The 18,814-nt window shown below is 38.9% G+C and overlaps 1 protein-coding gene across 1 annotated transcript in view; it reads right to left on the reverse strand.

The window, feature by feature from the left end:
• Positions 1-7,151: 7,151 nt before the first annotated feature.
• Positions 7,152-18,814, reverse strand: part of LOC119654243 (UDP-glycosyltransferase UGT5) — an 82,876-nt gene continuing 71,213 nt past the window's right edge. The window contains exons 4-7 of the mRNA XM_038059485.1: positions 11,062-11,277; positions 10,837-10,994; positions 10,459-10,779; positions 7,152-7,981 (exon numbers count right to left, since the gene is read on the reverse strand). Of these exons, the coding sequence (XP_037915413.1) occupies positions 7,577-7,981; positions 10,459-10,779; positions 10,837-10,994; positions 11,062-11,277 (1,100 nt within the window). The 3' untranslated portion in view covers positions 7,152-7,576. The remainder of the gene's footprint in view (positions 7,982-10,458; positions 10,780-10,836; positions 10,995-11,061; positions 11,278-18,814) is intronic.

Here is an 18,814-nt window from a genome sequence, read left to right on the forward strand (position 1 = left end):
CGCACCTTCCCGACATCCAGCAACTTTTGCGCTGCTTCTGCTGGCAGCCGGATGGTCGCCGTCTGTGTGCCTACATACGCCTTTTTAAGGCTTACAATGGACAGTGACCTCATCTAGGCCCTTGCATTGTATAGCGATCTCATGCTTTTGAGCACGCACCGCAGCACTTTCCCTAAGTCAATTTTTGACTTTGCTGCGGAAGCCTTCGGCTTTGCTCTCTTTGTACCTTTTCAGTTCCATCATGAGATCTCCCTTTTGGTTCCTCCGGATCCTGTCTACATTTTCCCCAAGTCTTTGAAATCAGGGTCAGTTTTCGCCCTTCTTAGTATGTCTGCATAGGACATACTACCCGTGCTTGAAATATTGATTGTTTCGGGACGGATTCTCATTCTCTCCTTCTTTTTAAGGTTTTGTGTAAAACAAAACCTTATTAAAATCGATTCAATGTCTGTCTGTCTGTCTGTCTGTCACACGCATTTTTCTCCAAAACGGCTAAACCAATCCGAACGAAATTTGGTGGACAGATGGGAACTATGAAATCCCACGCATACAGTGAGTGGCATAAATTTAGGTGGAGTTTAAAGGGGGGCTCCCCATACATGCAAAGGGGGGATTCAAAAATTTTTTTCACCGGATATAGTTGTATAGGGTATCAAATGGAAGGTCTCGATTAGTACTTTCCGAAACTGATATTAGTTTTGGCATAAATTGCAAAGTGCGTGAGTAATGAGTCAAAATGTACGCACTTGAAGTGAGACAGGACTCATTTTCGGAAACTACCCAACCTAAAAATCCGGGAAAAATCAGGGCGGTGCGCCTAGATGAAATCTAAACCTCAAAATATGTCCCATTCCGATATCTGCTCAAATAAACTTACTAATAGTATATTACTACTTTTTAGAAATTTACTGAAAAACCCCCCTTAAGTTCATCCTAGGACTTCGGAATTACCAGTACCAGTATAGAGAACAATATTCTGTGTATACTTGCAAAATTTCGTAGAAATCTGGCAATTAACGCCAAAGTTATAGCAGTTCAAACTTAGCACTTTCGCGCGATTTTACCGCTTCCAAAGCCATGCAAATCAGATGCTGACGTCATAATTACCCGGAATAATTGACATTCGCGTGAAATATTAAAGTCGCATTTATGAAGAATCTACTTATCTGCAGCACTTTTTAAGATTTTGTGTAAAACACTTATGTGAAATCTAACCTTCGAGAGATGTCCTATCGGTATCTGCTCAACAAATTTACCAATAGTATATTATCAACTTTTAGAAATTGACTAAAAAACTCCCCTTAAGTTCATCCTAAGTGTACTAAATTTTGCACCGACATAGAGGACTCGTGCATACACATGCGAAGTTTCATGAAAATCCAACTATTATTGGGAAAGTTATAGCAGTTCAAACTTATCAATTTCGTGCTAATTAACAGCATTCTAAGCCATACAAATAAGACGCTGACATCATAATTAACGAGAATAATTGAAATTCCAGTGAAATATTAAAATTCCATTCAAGAAGAATCTAATTCTCCCTAGCTCTTTTTTATATTTGATGTTGGTTAAATTGTTTTCATTCGCTAATAATATTAAACTGAGAGCGTGAAGCGTATGAGGTTGACCATTATCAACACAGGGCTTTCCATCAAATGATTTATTTAAATCGCTTTCTAGAAAATAGAGGGCAATGGAATTTTTAGCTATATTACACGGAGCTGTCGTGCACTCGTCGCTCCTCACATCTTTTTCTTTTTCTTCGGCCGTCAGTTCACAAGCGGGGGTCGGCTCGTGGTGATCGGTTTCGTCATTTTATTTTATCAAATGCCTGATCAGGATGTAATCACGAGACCTTTAAATCTCCATCCAGCGTATCAAGCCACTATTGTTTTGGCCGGCTTTTTGGTTGCTTACCATTGCTTTCGATGTTCCGACCAATACTGGTGGTTGAATTCTCGTTAGCGTGGATTACGTGACCACACCATCGAAAACGCCTCTCTTGCAGTTTTTCCACGATCGATGCAAACCCATATCGATCGCGGATATTCTCATTTCAGACGTAATCAAACTGTGTCACACCACCAGTGCAATGTAACATCTTCGTCCCCATTACCGCAAGACGCCGTTCATTGTCCTTTATAGTCGGCCGACACTCAGAACTATAGAGAGCGGCAGACGGACGACATTGCAGTAAATTTTAGATTTGGGATGTGCGCTGATTTCATTACGCAGTTCTCCATTGGCTGATAGCGTTGACTCGAGATATTTAAATCGCTGAGTTCTGGCAATGGCAGTAACCTGCCCTTCGAGATATTTAAATCGCTCAGTTCTGGCAATGGCAGTAACCTGCCCAGAACTAAGCGATTTCAATATCTCGGGTCAATGCTATAAGCCAATGGAGAATTACGTTATGCTCCTCACATAGGGAAACACAAAACCTTTTATATCTGAAGCGTCAAGCTTCCGGTTTCCCGACTTGTTTTTTGGCTTCTTTAGTTCAACCTTAATACAACCATCGTGTACCTTTTGAGACATCGGCTCGCTTGGTGTTTTAGGCACTATTTTCCTGCCTACCAAGTTTTTAGGACCCTTCTTCAAAGCGGGTGGTATGCCTTTTTGTTTTTTGGGATCCTGCTGATGTCTTGGATATTCGCCTTCCTTTTCCTGAACCCTCTTTTCCGTTTCCCGTCCAGCTTCCGGTTTCCCGACTTGTCAAGTTTATAATGTCGCGGGTGGCCATATTTTGAAATTGTTAATGTATTGAGTAAATGTTAGTGAGCTTGTTTGTTTTTGTCCCAAAAATATAAAATATTAGGGAGCTTGTTTTTACGTAATCTGGCTTCAATTTCATTTAGATAAACTCTACCTTAAATAGTCACTTCAATAATAATAATGTAACAAACCTCCCGGCACAGGTTTGGTGTTGTGCTCAGTGTGTTAGATGACTAACGTGTTAACAAAGAAAGAACTTACCCTTCTCCAGTCGCTTCAAATCGAAAAAGGCTTTTGGGAAGATACTATTGCCCAGTTAAAAAAGGATCAGGCAGACACCATCAAAACTCTGTTCCTTTTGGCGGAGCAAATAGAATTGGGCGCTGTTAGTGCGATCGAGGTGATGGATACTTTGCTGAGTGCCTCTTGGAACGTATGCGGTAAAGGAAAGAAGGGAAGAAGAGCTGGTTCGGTTTAGGAAGTAAAGAAGTAGACTAGGGTAGGTTAAGACATAATGAAATAGTAGGCCAGCGTAGGATAAGAGTTACCTGTTAGAAAGGTAAAGTTTCTTGTACGAAGGGAAATGGTAGAAGCCGGATGTAAGTTAGTGTCCTAGTAAATAGTAGGCAAACTAAAAGTGATTGTTAGTGAATGAATTGTATAGAGACAAGTGAAAATAAAGAACTAAACAAGTGGAATACCGGAAGCTCGCGCTTCGGGTATAAAGATTTTACGTTCATCTTATGTAAGAAACTTCAACGCACATTTTTGTATCCGTTTATAGCTACAAATCCAACATAATCCTTCATATTTTTGGAAACTACAAGACATACATACATATTACAGCCATAGATATTATCCTCACCCTAAACAAACAAACTGCCTATTTCCGAATATTGTACATATATATGCACGTATATAAATTGATCGTATCCATATTTCCGATTTACTTCGTGCGCAAAAGCATACATATGTACATATATAGTATATTATTGTCGTATTGTCCGGATAGGTAAGTGGTTAGAGCACAAGGCTGTCGTACGGGAGGTCGCGGTTCAAATCTCACTGGTAGCAGTGGGATTTGTATCGTGATTTGACGTCGGATACTAGTCGACTCAGCTGTGAATGAGTACCTGAACCAAATCACTGACCACATTGCCTCCTACAGTGTACTGTAGTGTTCCGTTACGGTTTGCATGAAGTGCTCAAACACATTTCAAGGCCCTTTTCCAATATGGATTGTTGCGCCAACGATTATTATTGTCATTATATTAAATACGGCTGTTTTAATGTACAAATATATCTATCTAAATTAGACACTATCCGCAAATTTCATTAGCAGGCATATACTATATACCTACATACACACATGTCTGTTTAGAGTAGTTGATATTCATATAAAAATGACTAAAAAACTAAAACAAAATAATTCTTTGCGACCTCATTCATAAGAACTCATTTCGTTCTGGTATTGATGAATTGATATGTGATGATGACGTAATACAGGTTGTATGTATGTTACACCCACCCCAAATTTTGTACTTCTAAGATTTACATAAGGGTGGTTGCGGGTAAATTTCTAAAATGTGAAAATATACTATTATTAATTTTATTTGTGCAGATATCGGAACCAGATGTATTTTGAGGTTTCGGTTGAATAGGTTCTGAGAACGAGACCTGTTACACTTTTTGATGGTCATATTTTGAGTCCTCGCTCCCCTATGTTTCACCCGATATCAAATTTGGAAACAGTTTCGAAAAGTACTAATTGAACCCTTTAGCCCACATGGCTACATTCTATGAAAAAAATGGTGCACCCTCCATTCATATGTATGGGGAGCCCCCCTTAAACTTAACACAAAATGGCGCCACTTGCTGCATGTGAAAAGAACAGCACATCACATACTCACTAATTTTTTAGATAATTGGTCCAGCCGTTTCCGAATAAATTGTGTGTGACAGACAGACACCGCCTCGATTCTAATAAGGTTTTGTTTCACACAAAACCTTAAAAACGAAGTGTTATATTAGTTTCGGTTAGCTAAAGAATTTTAAACAAGTCGGGAAACCGGAAGCTGGGCGCTTCAGGTGTGAAAGGTTTTGTTTGCTTTCTCTGTGAGTATATTTGAGTGTAGAACTATCCCATTTGATCCCATTTGTGATATTAATGTTCAGTTGCAATAAATTTACACGGTAAAGTCAACTTTGAGCTACTATAACCTTGTTACTAATAGTATGATTTTGATCAAACTTGGGGATAATATGCTTCATATTATATTTTACCAACCTTTATAACTCTGCGATGCACCTAAGGAGGGTTTTACTCAATTTCCCCAAAAATATGGTAATATACTATTATTATTTGTTTTGAGAATGAGGGGGTCCTAAGTCCGGATCAACTTAATGCTGGATCGGACCAACTGGAGAGCAACTTACTCCCTCTTTCCTGGTCCACGGACCCCTCACTTAGGGCTTGCACCCAAACTTTTAAAAAAAGTCAAGCGACGAGGGTTTTACGGTTTCTTACCAGGGCAGAGGCAAATCGTCAGACCCTGCCTGACCTCTGCCCTGGGAGCAGCGAGACCGTAGCGACTCGCAGATGTTGAATGCTCCAGCATTAAGTTGATGCGGACTTAGGACCCCATCATTCTCAAAACGAATATTTCAGCTCTGGCCAAGCTCTGGTCACAAAGGCGCTCAATATAATTCGTAGGCATGTCGTGTTCTACGAATTATATAAAGGAGCATTCAACATCTGCGAGCCGCTACGGTCACGCTGCTCCCAGGGCAGAGGTGAGGCAGCGTCTGGCGATTTGCCTCTGCCCTGGTAAGAAACCGTAAAGCCGTGGTCGCTTGACATTTTTTATACTATTATTAACTTAATTTGAACGGATATCGATATGGAGAGTATTTTGAGGTCTGGGCACCATATAGAGGCAGCTTCATGAATTTTTTCAGATTTTTCGGTTGGGTAGTCTCTGAGAATGGGTCCGTGAAATATATCATCACTTTCGACCCCTCCCACTCCCCGCCTTTCTAATAAACCTGAAAACTAAGACTGGCGTCGAAAAGTACTAATCGAGACCTTTCATTTGATACCCCATATGACTATATTTGGTGAAAAAATTTTTACACCCTCATTTTAAATTTACGTTTGTTTTGCAAACAAAACCTTAAAAATATATTTAAAACATATAATATTTTTAAAATCGCAATATCTCAAAAACTATGATAGCTATGGTATTGAAATAATTGCAAGTCTAAATATGCGCCTTAAAATATAAATGTCAAATTGTATAAATAAAGTGAACTGTTTGCAAGTAATAAATTTTCAAGTGCAAAAATTGTGTTTTTCTCCCCCAATATACACAATGTTATTTACTACATGTAAAAGGTTAGGGAATATATCTCTGAAAATTTATATATATGTAGAAATACACCCTTTTCACAGTGGTAATTTACTAAAAAAAATTGTCGATTTTTCAATCCATTTCAGAAATTATCAATAAGTTAACGAGATTTTTTTTTTATTTTTGTTTTGTTTTATATCCTAGAGAAATGTCTAAGCAACATTACGCGTTTTGAATTTTGACTGATATTTTAGGAAGTTCAAATAATGTCTCACCGTTTAAAGCATGACTTTCAGAACGCCGCTTCTATCCCCGATACGAAGACTTCATCATCATAGGAAAAATTTTTTTTAGGTTCTTAAACACTTTTTGAACAAATATTGTAGATATTTAAAAAGAAATAAATGGGTGCTTTAATTGAAGAAAGTATAATGCCGGAAAAATAACAGAAAAACCGATTATAAAAATTATAACATGGCTTAAAATGTTAAAATTCCTCGAGAGGCATTCTAAAAAGCACCTGTACCTGGAGATTTGGATCGTTTTTGAATTGAAAATGGTGTTTTTATTGAATCAATTGATGGTGAAGGTATTCATCTCGGTGTGGTTCATGATTTGTTATCGAAGTTTTCGGTAGCTACACACGCATCTGGAAGAACTTTGTTTTTTTTAATCAATCAGTGCATTGAATAAGAAATTATTGAGAAATGCCAGGATTAAATATTAAAATCGAAAGAAGTCTTGCGTTCGTGATTTTTCTAGTTAATTATATAATGTTGTGGTTTGGTTCATCGAGTGCGACGTTAAACACAAATTCTTTTGCGGGTCATGTTTGCTATTTTCTTCCGAAAACAACGAGTAGCGAGTAAAAAGATTTGACCATTTATTGAATTTGAAAGGCAATGGGAAAAAACATCTAAACATCTGTATTAGTTTTATCTAAATTCGGTAACGATTCTAAAATCCCAGATTTTATTGATACTCATTACGGTCATTAAATCCAAAGCGTGGTATACATGTGCATATTTCATAGATGTTTTCGTATACTATGTTGCTGCCTTTTAAATAATTTTAATAGAAACGATCTATCATACTAAAAATACTTTGTTTATTCATTTATTTACAAATTTATTTATTTTTCACATGTAAATATGTAAAATATAGATGGGGCCTAAACGTTGTATGTCCTCGTACGTGGCCCCTGGGCGCAGAAAGCAACTAACGAACAATTTCTGACTACCTAAGATCATTTTAAGAGCTCAACTCTATAAATTAAACAAATACTACTTCCCCTCATTCTCAATCCATGCCACACCGCCCGACGCAACAGATAATATTTATTAAAATTAACAAAAATAGAACAATTGTAGGAGTGTATTATTTACTCATTATGTAATATGGCTTACTTGATAAAATAACAACAAAAGGGTTGAACAGAAATGGGTAACCAATGAGCTTTCAGGTATAACAATTCTAGCTTCTAACGAAATAAATATCGCACTATCACAGTTTTAGCTTATTTTTTTCTTAAATAAGTTTTGTTCTTTTTTTCTGTTTAAAGCGTTCATGGTCAAACTTATGAATTTCAATATTATGTAAATTGGTGCGATTGCTAACGATAAATAGGAACCAAACACGTCTAACAGGAAATATTCATACCACTGCAGGTTGACAGACGCCGACTTTGTGTGAGGTGCGCCTTTGTGTCTGATAACGTATTCAATACGGTACATAGCTTCCTCCATGGGTGGTACCAGATTATCCCGGAAGACAAGCGATGCTCTTTTCATATTTTCTGAGTAAGTTTTGTTGCTGATAACTTTCCTTATTCGATCCAGCAATAACTCTGTTGTCAAGTCAGCGAAGTTGATTGATTGTCCTAAACCATCGTTAACGCTTTTAAGAGTGTTTCGATGCTGAAAAAGTACAATTAAAAATTTTTTGTAAATAAGATTTAAGCAAAAAAAACTGTGTACTTAAGTATTATAAAATATATTTCGTGGTAATGTTTATTTAGGTCCCATCCAAATTGTTTTCAATGAGAATATGGCAGAGAAACGTGACGAGACTGTTCACCCTCTAACTTTGAAAAAATCGAGTTTTTATTGCATGTTTTAACGTGTATCTTTTTGAAAATCCGTCCTCAAAATTTCAAATCGAATAAAATAAAATTTACTGAGATATGATCGTTGTTTCGTAAATGACGTAACGCGCTTTTTCTACAGATAACATGTTTGAAGTTGGTGACCGAAATTATTCGGCTTTTGCGATGGATAGGCTCATTAGGAAAGGAAAATAAGAAATTTCGTGAGGAATTTTCGCTCTCTCTGCTTCTATCCAAAAAATTAGTTAATTAAGCCAGATTTTATACCGAGTAGATATTATAATCGCTTTGCGATTATTTTCTGTAAAACAATAAATGCCAACTGCTTCTCACCATTAGGACACAAGGAGCAATATTGGAAACATGCTTCAGGTATGAAAGATTTTGTGTATTTGTTTTATAAAGAGATTTGAGTGTGCATTTGTCCTATTAATATGTAGCACGTAATATATGCATATATTATGTGAAGATATCCACTTTCAAGTGATATTGACATTCATAGTCTTGAATTTGCACAGAAGCGACAGGTTTGACCTAGTATAACTTTGTTAGTAATAGTGAGATTTTCACCAAATTTGGCAGGATCATGCTCTATACTGTAGCCTACATTGCATAATTGCGTGAGTTTCGGGTGAACTTAAGGCCGATTTTCCGGTTAATTACTAAAAATTATAGTATTGTACTATTATTAACTTTATTTGAACAGGTATCAGTATGGAGGATATTTCGAAGCCTGGGCACCATATAGTGACAGCCTCTTGAATTTTTTTTAGATTTTTCGGTTGGGTAGTTTCTGAGAATGGGTTCGTTAAAGAAATGACCACTTTCAACCCCCCGCACTCCCCACCTTTCCAACAAATGTCAAAACTAAGACCGGCTTCGAAAAGTACTAGCCAAGACCTTTAATTTGATACTCCGCATGACTATATTTGATGAAAAAAAAATGTACACCCCCCTTTTCCATGTATGAGGACCCCCCTTAAATTCGGCGTAAAAGGATGTAACTCACTGTATGCGTGAGCGTTCACAGTTCCCACCGTTCCACCCAATTTAGTGTCAATCGCTATGAGCGTCTCCGAGAAAAATGCGTGTGCCGGACAGAAAGACAGTAAATCGATTTTAATAAGGTTTTGTGTTTGAGGACTGAAGGTAGTTCACCAAGTTATAGAAGTGTGTAGGATTTATATCTACCAACACTGTTCTCTGTCCATATCTTTGCGGAACCAACAAGATATATTACTTTGCAGAGAGGGCTCTAGTCTATACCACCATGTTCATGTTTCGCGTTCATCGCTCTTTCCGACTTCGCTCCACGTCCTGAATTTTCTTTTGTATCTCGACTATTCGTGCTATTACCGCAATTGGCCTCTGATCTTAACATCTTCTCCACGATATTTTGGGTCCCAATCTGCGTTCTAATGCCTAGGCCAACTTCCTTTTCTTTGCCATGGACTTCGTACAATGGAGCATAATGAGCTTCGCTACCTGGGGTGTAGCACGTATAGAAATGTGAAAGATGGCCAGTTATTCCCACTCTAGGGATTATTGTATTTGCTCAGCTGCTCTTTTCGGAATTATCCTATAGTTGCTGCCATCTCCTGTATAATTATTTTCTATTGTCTTCTCGCATACTGCCTACATCCTCTCGAATTGCAATAATTGTATTCGAACCCTTTGATCGAAAAAAAGGTCTCTTTCCCGTTCATATTTAACTTATTTTTTAAATATTTTTCTCATGCTTATTTTTTCTCCATGTGGCCATTTTGTTCCCACCAACGCATAGCATGCCCGTGTACGCACATCTCTGGATGTGCTCAAATGCAAGTGCATAACATAACCGCCGAACCTTCCCTTATCAACCCAAAGAGAGTACCTCATGTCCAAGAAAACTACACACAGGAGATCTCCCAGCGCATTGCTTGATATTGTATGATGAAAAAGAGCATTGCGCACGTTCGACAATCTTCCGTACGAAAAAAATTCCATGCATTAGCTCTGGTGCCAGTGCCGTGTATATAATACAGGGTATTGGTGTACGGCCAGGATCATATGGCGTTGCACAACTTCTTATGGCTTGTCACATGGGTGGGGAAACACACACACAAGAAAACCACCACCAACACACGAATACATGAACCACAAGCACCATGGGGCAGCTCACGAATTTCGGACAAAAAACGACCGAAGCAAAATTTTAAATAAAAATACAATAGATATACAATTGTAAATAAATATTTTCTAAAACAAAAAGCTTAAAATGCTGTTTTTACTTAAAGTTTGAAGTCTCACCTGATCTGCAAAAAGAGGCATAAACAAAAAGGGAACTCCGTGGAATATTCCTTCTTGGGTACCAAATATACCCCCGTGAGTAATGAATAGTTTCAAATTCTTATGGGCAAGAATGTCATTTTGCGGCATCCATTCCGATATCATGATATTCTCCGGCAAAGGTCCTATACTAGAATCTTCATATTTCCACAAAACTCGTTGTGGAAGTTGTCTAAATGCTTCTAGAATCATTTTCACCTTTTTCTTTGGCATCTGGTTGCTCCTTACATATGAACCTAAACTGAAGTAGATTGCGCCATGCTTTGCACCATCAAGGAAATCCTTCAGTGATTGGTTTGTATTATTATTTATTATTTTTTCGACTCAAAGATTGCAAACCTTGATATTTTTCGGCAGAGGCTTTGTTGGTTTTATATGTATCCCACCAACATCTACTAGTCCTGGCATCCGAGGTCTGGGGGCGTCGATGCTGATATGACTGTTGATTAACATCAAAGATACATTCCTTTCCAACTTCAACAAAGAGGGTAGAGGGCCTTGAAAATTTTTTGAACAAGTTTATAAAAATTGCTTTAGACTCACATTGAATATTACTACACTTACCAGGGACATCCTTAAAATATTTTTCTGCCAATTTCTGTTGTTCAGGTAAATAGTACCATCTTCGTCCAATCAAATCGACGACAGAAACGAAGACATTATGACATCGCTCCCAAAAGTTCATACGATCTTTGTATGGAAGGGCGATATGTGGAACAAATGACCATGGTGTCATTATACCCATGGATCTGTCCATATTATCAGCGTATCCGAAAGTTCCTGTATTAAAAAAAATAGATACATATATGTATATTTATGGATTTAGCAATCAAACCAATGTAGTAAAGATATTTCTTAAAGCAAAAAGGAACCTTCAACGAATCTACTACACCAGAACTTATCCAGATAAACTCTTAAACTCATTAGCAGATAACATGATTGAAGAGACCGCAGAGGAAAATGATGGAGAGTGCTTTGCAGAAAACATGGCACTGCATGCAACTGGACGATATCAATAAAAGTGTCAATACGAAGTTCGGATTTGTATTCCCCCTTCAAATATTGTCAATCAATAGCAAACAAGGACGCATTTGTTGTATGCACTAAAATCTTCTGTGAGTGGACTGAGGATCAAAAGACACCAAGTATTTGTTAAAGTCCACCAAATTACCACAACCGCAGGCATTCCAAAATTCTCTCTTGACAAATCATATATTTCTAAAATTCTTGTAACTGTATGGGCAACTTGACAACTTCCTGAAACCAAAATGACACTCATACCCATGATTTAATCCTCAATGCTGTCAATTAAATGTACATGTACATTAAGGACGTATACTTGGAAAGTGTGGAAGCCGCAAGCTCGGCACTTCAGGCATGAACGAAGGCGAGACGAAGGCGAAGGCGAGTCTCCCGCGCCTAAAAACGGGACAAATTGTACCAACTGGTCCTCCAGGTTGGGGGTTGGGTAGGGCTGACAACCCTACACGGAAAACAACTTGTTACGAAGCCACAACAGGAGCCTCGGACAGGACGGACTTTAAAACGACGGACCCGGCAACGACAACGGACAAACGATTTGCGCATTTTCTCATGGAACGTGCGCTCCCTGTACAGAGATGAAGCTGATGAGCAGCTAGCCGATACCTTGTCCCAATATAGGGCTGATATAACAGCGTTGCAAGAGATGCGATGGACAGGGACCGGTTTCCTGGAGAAGAGCCACTACACCATATATTATAGCGGTCATCCAGTAAACCATGTGCTCGGAGTAGGTTTCTTAGTCAGCCACAAAATGAAACCTGCTGTTATCGGCTTTGAAAACATAAGCGAACGGCGTAGGAGAAGGATACCTTCTACGAGGCAGTAGAACGAACCCTCGAAGCCTGTCCCAGATATGATATCAAAATCATACTTCGGGATTTTAACAGCCAAGTAGGGAAGGAGCCCGTATTCAGGCGATACGTTGGCTCCCATAGCTTACACGAAAACACAAATGATAACGGACTGCGGACTATTCAATTAGCAGGGTCACACGAAATGGTTGTTGGAAGTACCTGGTTTGCGCGGAAAGCGGTCCACAAACATACGTGGGCCTCTCCAGACGAGACCACTTTCAACCAAATTGACCACGTGTTGATCGAACGCCGCCACCTCTCAGCCTTGATGAATGTCAGAACATATAGGGGGGCCAATATAGACTCGGACCACTTTCTCGTTGGCATGGTGCTCCGAGCCCGAATAACAATATCACCTAGAATCCCCTCTGACAATCAGGTGAGAGTGAACACTGAAGCCATCCACAACACAACCCTCCGCGACACCTATAAGTGGGAAATGGATGCCGCAATAACCGCAGTCAACAGAGGACCTGGAGATGAAGCATCAACAAATGATCTTCACAATCACCTGAGGAACGTTATCATGGCTACGGCCACAAGCATACTTGGCCCCAGCCGCAAAAGCAGTCGGAATGGCTGGTTTGACGATGAATGTAAGCTAGCAACGGAACGGAAGAATGCCGCATATCGAGTAATGTTGCATTCTCAAAGAATGCGGGCATGCGCAGAGACTTATCACTAACTCCGTCGAGCGGAGAAGCGACTTCACAGACGGAAAAAGGAAGCCTGGGAGAACCAACAAGTCTGTGAGCTAGAAAAGTACCGGGATCAACCGCACCAGGCGCGGAAGTTTTACCAACAAGTCAGCAGGATGAAGCCTTATACACCTCGATGCTCATCCTGCCGAGACAAAGAGGGAAATTTGATTTCCGACAGAATGGGCATATTAGTGAGATGGGTTGAGTACTTTGACGAGCTACTGAACAACCAGAACATCGACGAGTTGGAGGTCCCGCCAACTGAAGACAACGGACAAATACTGCCACCATCAAGTTTAGGAGAAACAGTCCGTGCAATTCATCGGTTAAAAAAATCATAAGTCGCCAGGAGCCGCTGGAATTACAGCCGAATTGGTTAAATATGGAGGCGACCAGCTACACCAAGTGGTTCATCAACTTGTGCTCAAGGTATGGGACAGCGAATCAATGCCTGACAATTGGCAACGAGGCATTATCTGTCTCATACATAAAAAGGGAGATATCACACAGTGCATTAATTATAGAGGTATCACGTTGCTGAGTACCATCTATAAGATATTCTCCACTATCTTGCTAGGCCGGATAGCCCCATACGCCCAGAACATCATTGGCCCATACCAAAGAGGTTTCACTCTCTCTGCGGCAAGCGATGGAAAAACTGTTGGAATATGGACAACAGTTGCACCATCTGTTCATCGACTTTAAAGCCGCCTATGATAACATAGCCAGGGTAAAACTGTACACGGCCATGGGAGAATTCGGTATCCCGACGAAATTAATAAAACTGACTAGGAGGACCTTGACCAATGTGCGAGGCCAGATAAAAGCAGCAGGATCACTCTCAAGACCATTCGACATCAACAACGGTCTACGACAAGGGGATGCCCTATCATGCGTCTTCTTTAACCTGGCCCTCGAGAAAGTGATCCGTGAAGCTGAGGTAAATGCAAGAGGTACGATCCTCTTCAAGTCCACCCAACTACTGGCCTATGCTGACGATATCGACATCATGGGAAGAACCACCCGAGACGTACAAACTGTCTTCATCCAGATCGAGCAGGCTGCGCAAGATCTTGGGCTGCACATCAATGAAGGCAAGACAAAATATATGGTGGCAACGTCAGCACCGAAGACGAATCAACCAACAACATCAAACCGCACTGGTCAAACACGAAGAAGAATAAGGATAGGAGAATACAACTTTGAGACCGTTGGCAATTTCTCCTATCTAGGGTCGAAAATCACAACCGATAGCAGCTACGATGATGAAATCCGCGCACGGTTGTTGTCAGCCAACAGAGCCTATTTCAGCTTACAAAGACTGTTCCGCTCGAAACGTCTCACCATAGGGTCAAAGCTCTTACTGTACAAGACTATGATCTTGCCAGTCCTCATGTATTCCTCAGAAACTTGGGTTCTTAGCAAGAAAAATTGCGAACTCTTGGCCGCGTTCGAGAGAAGAATTCTCCGAAAAATTTTTGGTCCCCTATATGAGGATGGACGATTCCGTAGCTTACACAATGACGAAATCTGTGAGCGATATCATGACCGTCCGATTGTGGATAACATCCGGTTCAATAGGTTACGGTGGGCGGGTCACTTAATCCTATGGATGAGGATGATCCCACCCGGAAAGTCTATAAGGGCAATATCTATGGTAGAAAGAGAAGACGAGGCAGACCCTGCCTAAGATGGAGCGATGGCGTGGATCAGGACGCCAGACAGCTTTTAGGGATATCGAATTGGTGGACCTCGGCGCAAAACCGGGATGTCTGGAGTTCCTTATTAAGGCAGGCCTAGACCGGATACCGGTTGTTGCGCCGTTGATGATGATGATGAAGTGGCGCCACTTTGTGTTAAGTTAAAGGGGGCTCCCCATATATGTGAATGGAGAGTGCAAATTTTTGTTTCATAAAATGTGGCCATGTGTATCAAATGAAAGGTTTGAATGATTACTTTTTAAAACTGATTCCAAATTTGATATTGGGTGGAACATAGGGGAGTGAGGGCTCAAATTATGATCACCAAAAAATGTAACAGGTCTCGTTCTCAGAACCTATCCAACTGAAAAATCTGAAAAAAAATCACAATGGTGTATCCCTACGAAATCTAGGCCTTAAAGTATATCCGGTTCCGATATCTGCACAAATAAAATTAATAATAGTATATTTCCACATTTTAGAAATTTATCCGGCAACCACTCTTATGTTCATCCCAGAAATATAAAATTTGACGTAGGTGAATGAAGAATGCACAAGTTGGTCAAGTGTGAAGAAAATTCAACTATTATTAACAAAGTTATAGGGGGTGAAACTTTGCTATTTTTAGTGAATTTCGTGCATTCTACAATCTGTATGACGTCATCATCACATTTCATCAATACCATAACGAAATGAGTTTGTATATGAATATTAATTACTCTAAACAGACGTATATGTATCTAGGTATATATTATAGTATATGCGTGTTAATGAAGTTTACTGGTAGTGTTTAATTCAGGTAGATATATTTGTACATTAAACCAGCTGTTTCTAATATACGTCCTATATGTGTACATATGTATGCTTTTATGCAGGAAGTATTATAAATCGGAAATATGGATACGACCAATTTACATACGTGCATATATATGTACACTATTCGGAAATATGCAGTTTGTTTATTAAGGGTGAGCATCTATGGCTGTAATATGTACGTACATCTTATAGTTTGGAAAAATATGGAGGAATATGTTGGATTTGTAGCTATATCGTGATAGAAAACTGTGCGTTGAAGTTTCTTACATACACAAAATCTTTATACCCGGAGCGCGAGCTTCCGGTATTCCGACTTGTTAAGTATTAGCTAATAATTCATATTGTGAATGTAATATACAATACTATTTACTTTAATGTGGAATTGGCTTTAAAAAAGCATACGACCTAGAAACATTCTTTCTTAGAAAGATTCGCTTATTCGAAAAATAACGGGCAGTCGCAGTGGATGTAGCAGGTAGAGATTGATAGGCACATAGGAAGTGCAACAAGCAACGTTATGTCACTTCCAAATACTTGGCGGAAAAGTAACTTTCTTAAATAAGAAACTGTTGCAGCTAGGCTTGTGCCAAAGAAGAAAAAGAATGGGAATCAACGGTGATAGGGGGGAAAGCAATCCGGCAAGGGATCTAAGCTTGCTTAACAGGGTCATTCCATGTGAAGGCGGTTTTTTTCGCTTTTTTTAGAAACTTCTTGTAAAGAACTGGATAAAGATACAAATATGAATTTTTCACTACATATTTATTAATATCTTGAGCATGAGTAACCTTTCCAGCCACTAGCGTAGTTCATTATTAAAATACAGAGCAATTCATACACCCATCTCGAAAAAAAGGTGTTTTCCTGCTGCCACGCGAAGGGGTCCTGCGATTATCTTAAAGAAAAAAGTAAACGGCATTTTAACGTGTAGACTCGATTACAGTCCGCAAACTAGGATTATTGAAAAATATTAAAAACTAAATTGTTGGTGCCTTCTTAAACTTATTTTTGTGAATTTTGGTGCTTTTTCAAGGCTTTTTTAATGAATAAAAACAAATACCAAATAAATTGCAATTATCCTAGTTTGCGTACCGTAGAAATATGTCCTGAATAAGTCCTGGAAATTTCAAACAATTTCATTGGATAGATTTTGGGCTATGGTGGCAGCAGATTTCTAATATGCAGTTTCGAGAAAAACGCCTTTAGAAAGTATTATAGATTATAATAACATCATAACTGCCCATTAATCTGCTATACCTAGTCCATAAACCTTAGGTTTCTTCAAGAAGCGCTTATGCAGCCCTGGCTTCACTTTTTGTCCGTTTAGCGAAGTCATTCGAATGCCATTCGGACCGATAAATACACGCTTTATTACTGCGATCGACATAAATTTGGCATGTGAGTTATTACGTGTTTAACACTATAATTTCCGAACGACCCCAAATATCAAGAAATCACTTTGCCCATATTTTCTACACTATATCTAGATACAATTGAACAAAACAATGGAATCAATACACCAAGTGGCAGACCAGTTGCACTGGAAAATCCTCCTTCTTAGGAGCCCGAGCCTACGGAATTCAGGGAGGATCTTTTATTGTATTTCATCGACTCTTTTAGTAGAAGTTCGAGGGTTACATGATTAAGACACAGGCGACTACAGTGGTCTCTTGAAAAAGATAAAGTCGGAATACCGGAAGCTGAGCACTTCGGGAATAAAGGTTTTATATTCCTTTTAAGTGAGCAGCATTCTACGCACGTTTTTCATTTTGTAGACAGCTAAAAATTTAAAACATTCCTTTATATATTTTAAAACTTTCAGATACATATACGCATGTTTCTCATCTTAAAGTAACTTAAAGTATTACCGCATGAAATATGTTAATACTTACATATGTAAATACCCACATACCTATCTAAGTTGATCGCATACGTCTGAACATTTTCATTTTACTCCATGCACTAAAGCATACATATGTACTTATGTATATAAGTACGTGAGTTAAATACCGTAATATAATGCCATCCATTGCATGTAAAAAGACTCAAATCTCCAGCCGTTTCCGAGCAAATCGGGTGTGATGGATAGACAGACGGAGAGACAAAGATTGAACCAATTTCAATAAGGTTTTGTTCGGCCCAAAACCTAAAAAAGGCCAATATCTTATCACTAAAATATTATTTTCCCACATCTAAGTACTAAAACAATTCCGAATATTGGAAGCTCGATTTTGTGTTCATCATTAAGCACATATATACATACATACACCGTACAGACCAAATTATGCCCTATGTTATCCCGTATACCCTTAAAATTGTACTTCTACGATGAACTTAAGGGGGGTTGCCCGGTAAGTCTCTAAAATATAGAAATATATTATTACTAACTTTATTTGCAATTGGTTAATAGTAGTTAGATTTAATTCAAACTTCCCAAAGTTTTGCCTTATATTATCTCTTATACACATGCCAAATCTTGTAATTCTAGCGTGCAATTAAGAGGGGTTTTCGGGTAAATTTCTAAAATATAGCAATATGCTATTATTAATTTATTTAAGCAGATATTGGAATGGGATGTATTTTGAGGCCTAGATTTCGTATAGATGCATAATTGTGGATTTTTTTTCAGATCATTCGGCCTATCCTATCCAAGTTCTAAGAATGAAAAGTTTTCAACTTTTAACGTCACACATTTTGAGTTCTCACCCCCTTATGCTTCACCAAGTACCAGATATAAGATCAGTTTCGAAAAGTACTAATCGAACTCTTTCATTTTATACAACACATGACCATATTCTGTGAAAAAAATGTACACCCCCTTTCGCATGTACGCCCTCCCCCCTCAAACTCAACACAAAATAGTGTCACTTGTTATATGTAAAGGAGTTCACAGATCATACCGTTTCACCAAATTTCATGACAATTCGTTCGTCCCATTAAATCGGGTGTGACAGACAGACGGACATTGAATAGATTTTAATAAGCTTTTGTTTCACACAAAACCTGTGAACCGCTACATGTTGTGATGGATTTAAAAATGCGAAGCGGGGAGCAATCATATTTTTTTTTTGATAGAATATGGGACCGATTAGCAGTTTTCGAAAATTATCCTCTTTCTTTTATTAGGTGAAACATAATGGGGCGGGGCGGTGGCGGGGGGGATGGTGAGGACTCAAAATGTGTGCTCTAAAAGTGACACAGGGCT

Source organism: Hermetia illucens, chromosome 4, assembly GCF_905115235.1.
Source record: "Hermetia illucens chromosome 4, iHerIll2.2.curated.20191125, whole genome shotgun sequence".
Lineage (NCBI taxonomy): Eukaryota > Metazoa > Arthropoda > Insecta > Diptera > Stratiomyidae > Hermetia > Hermetia illucens.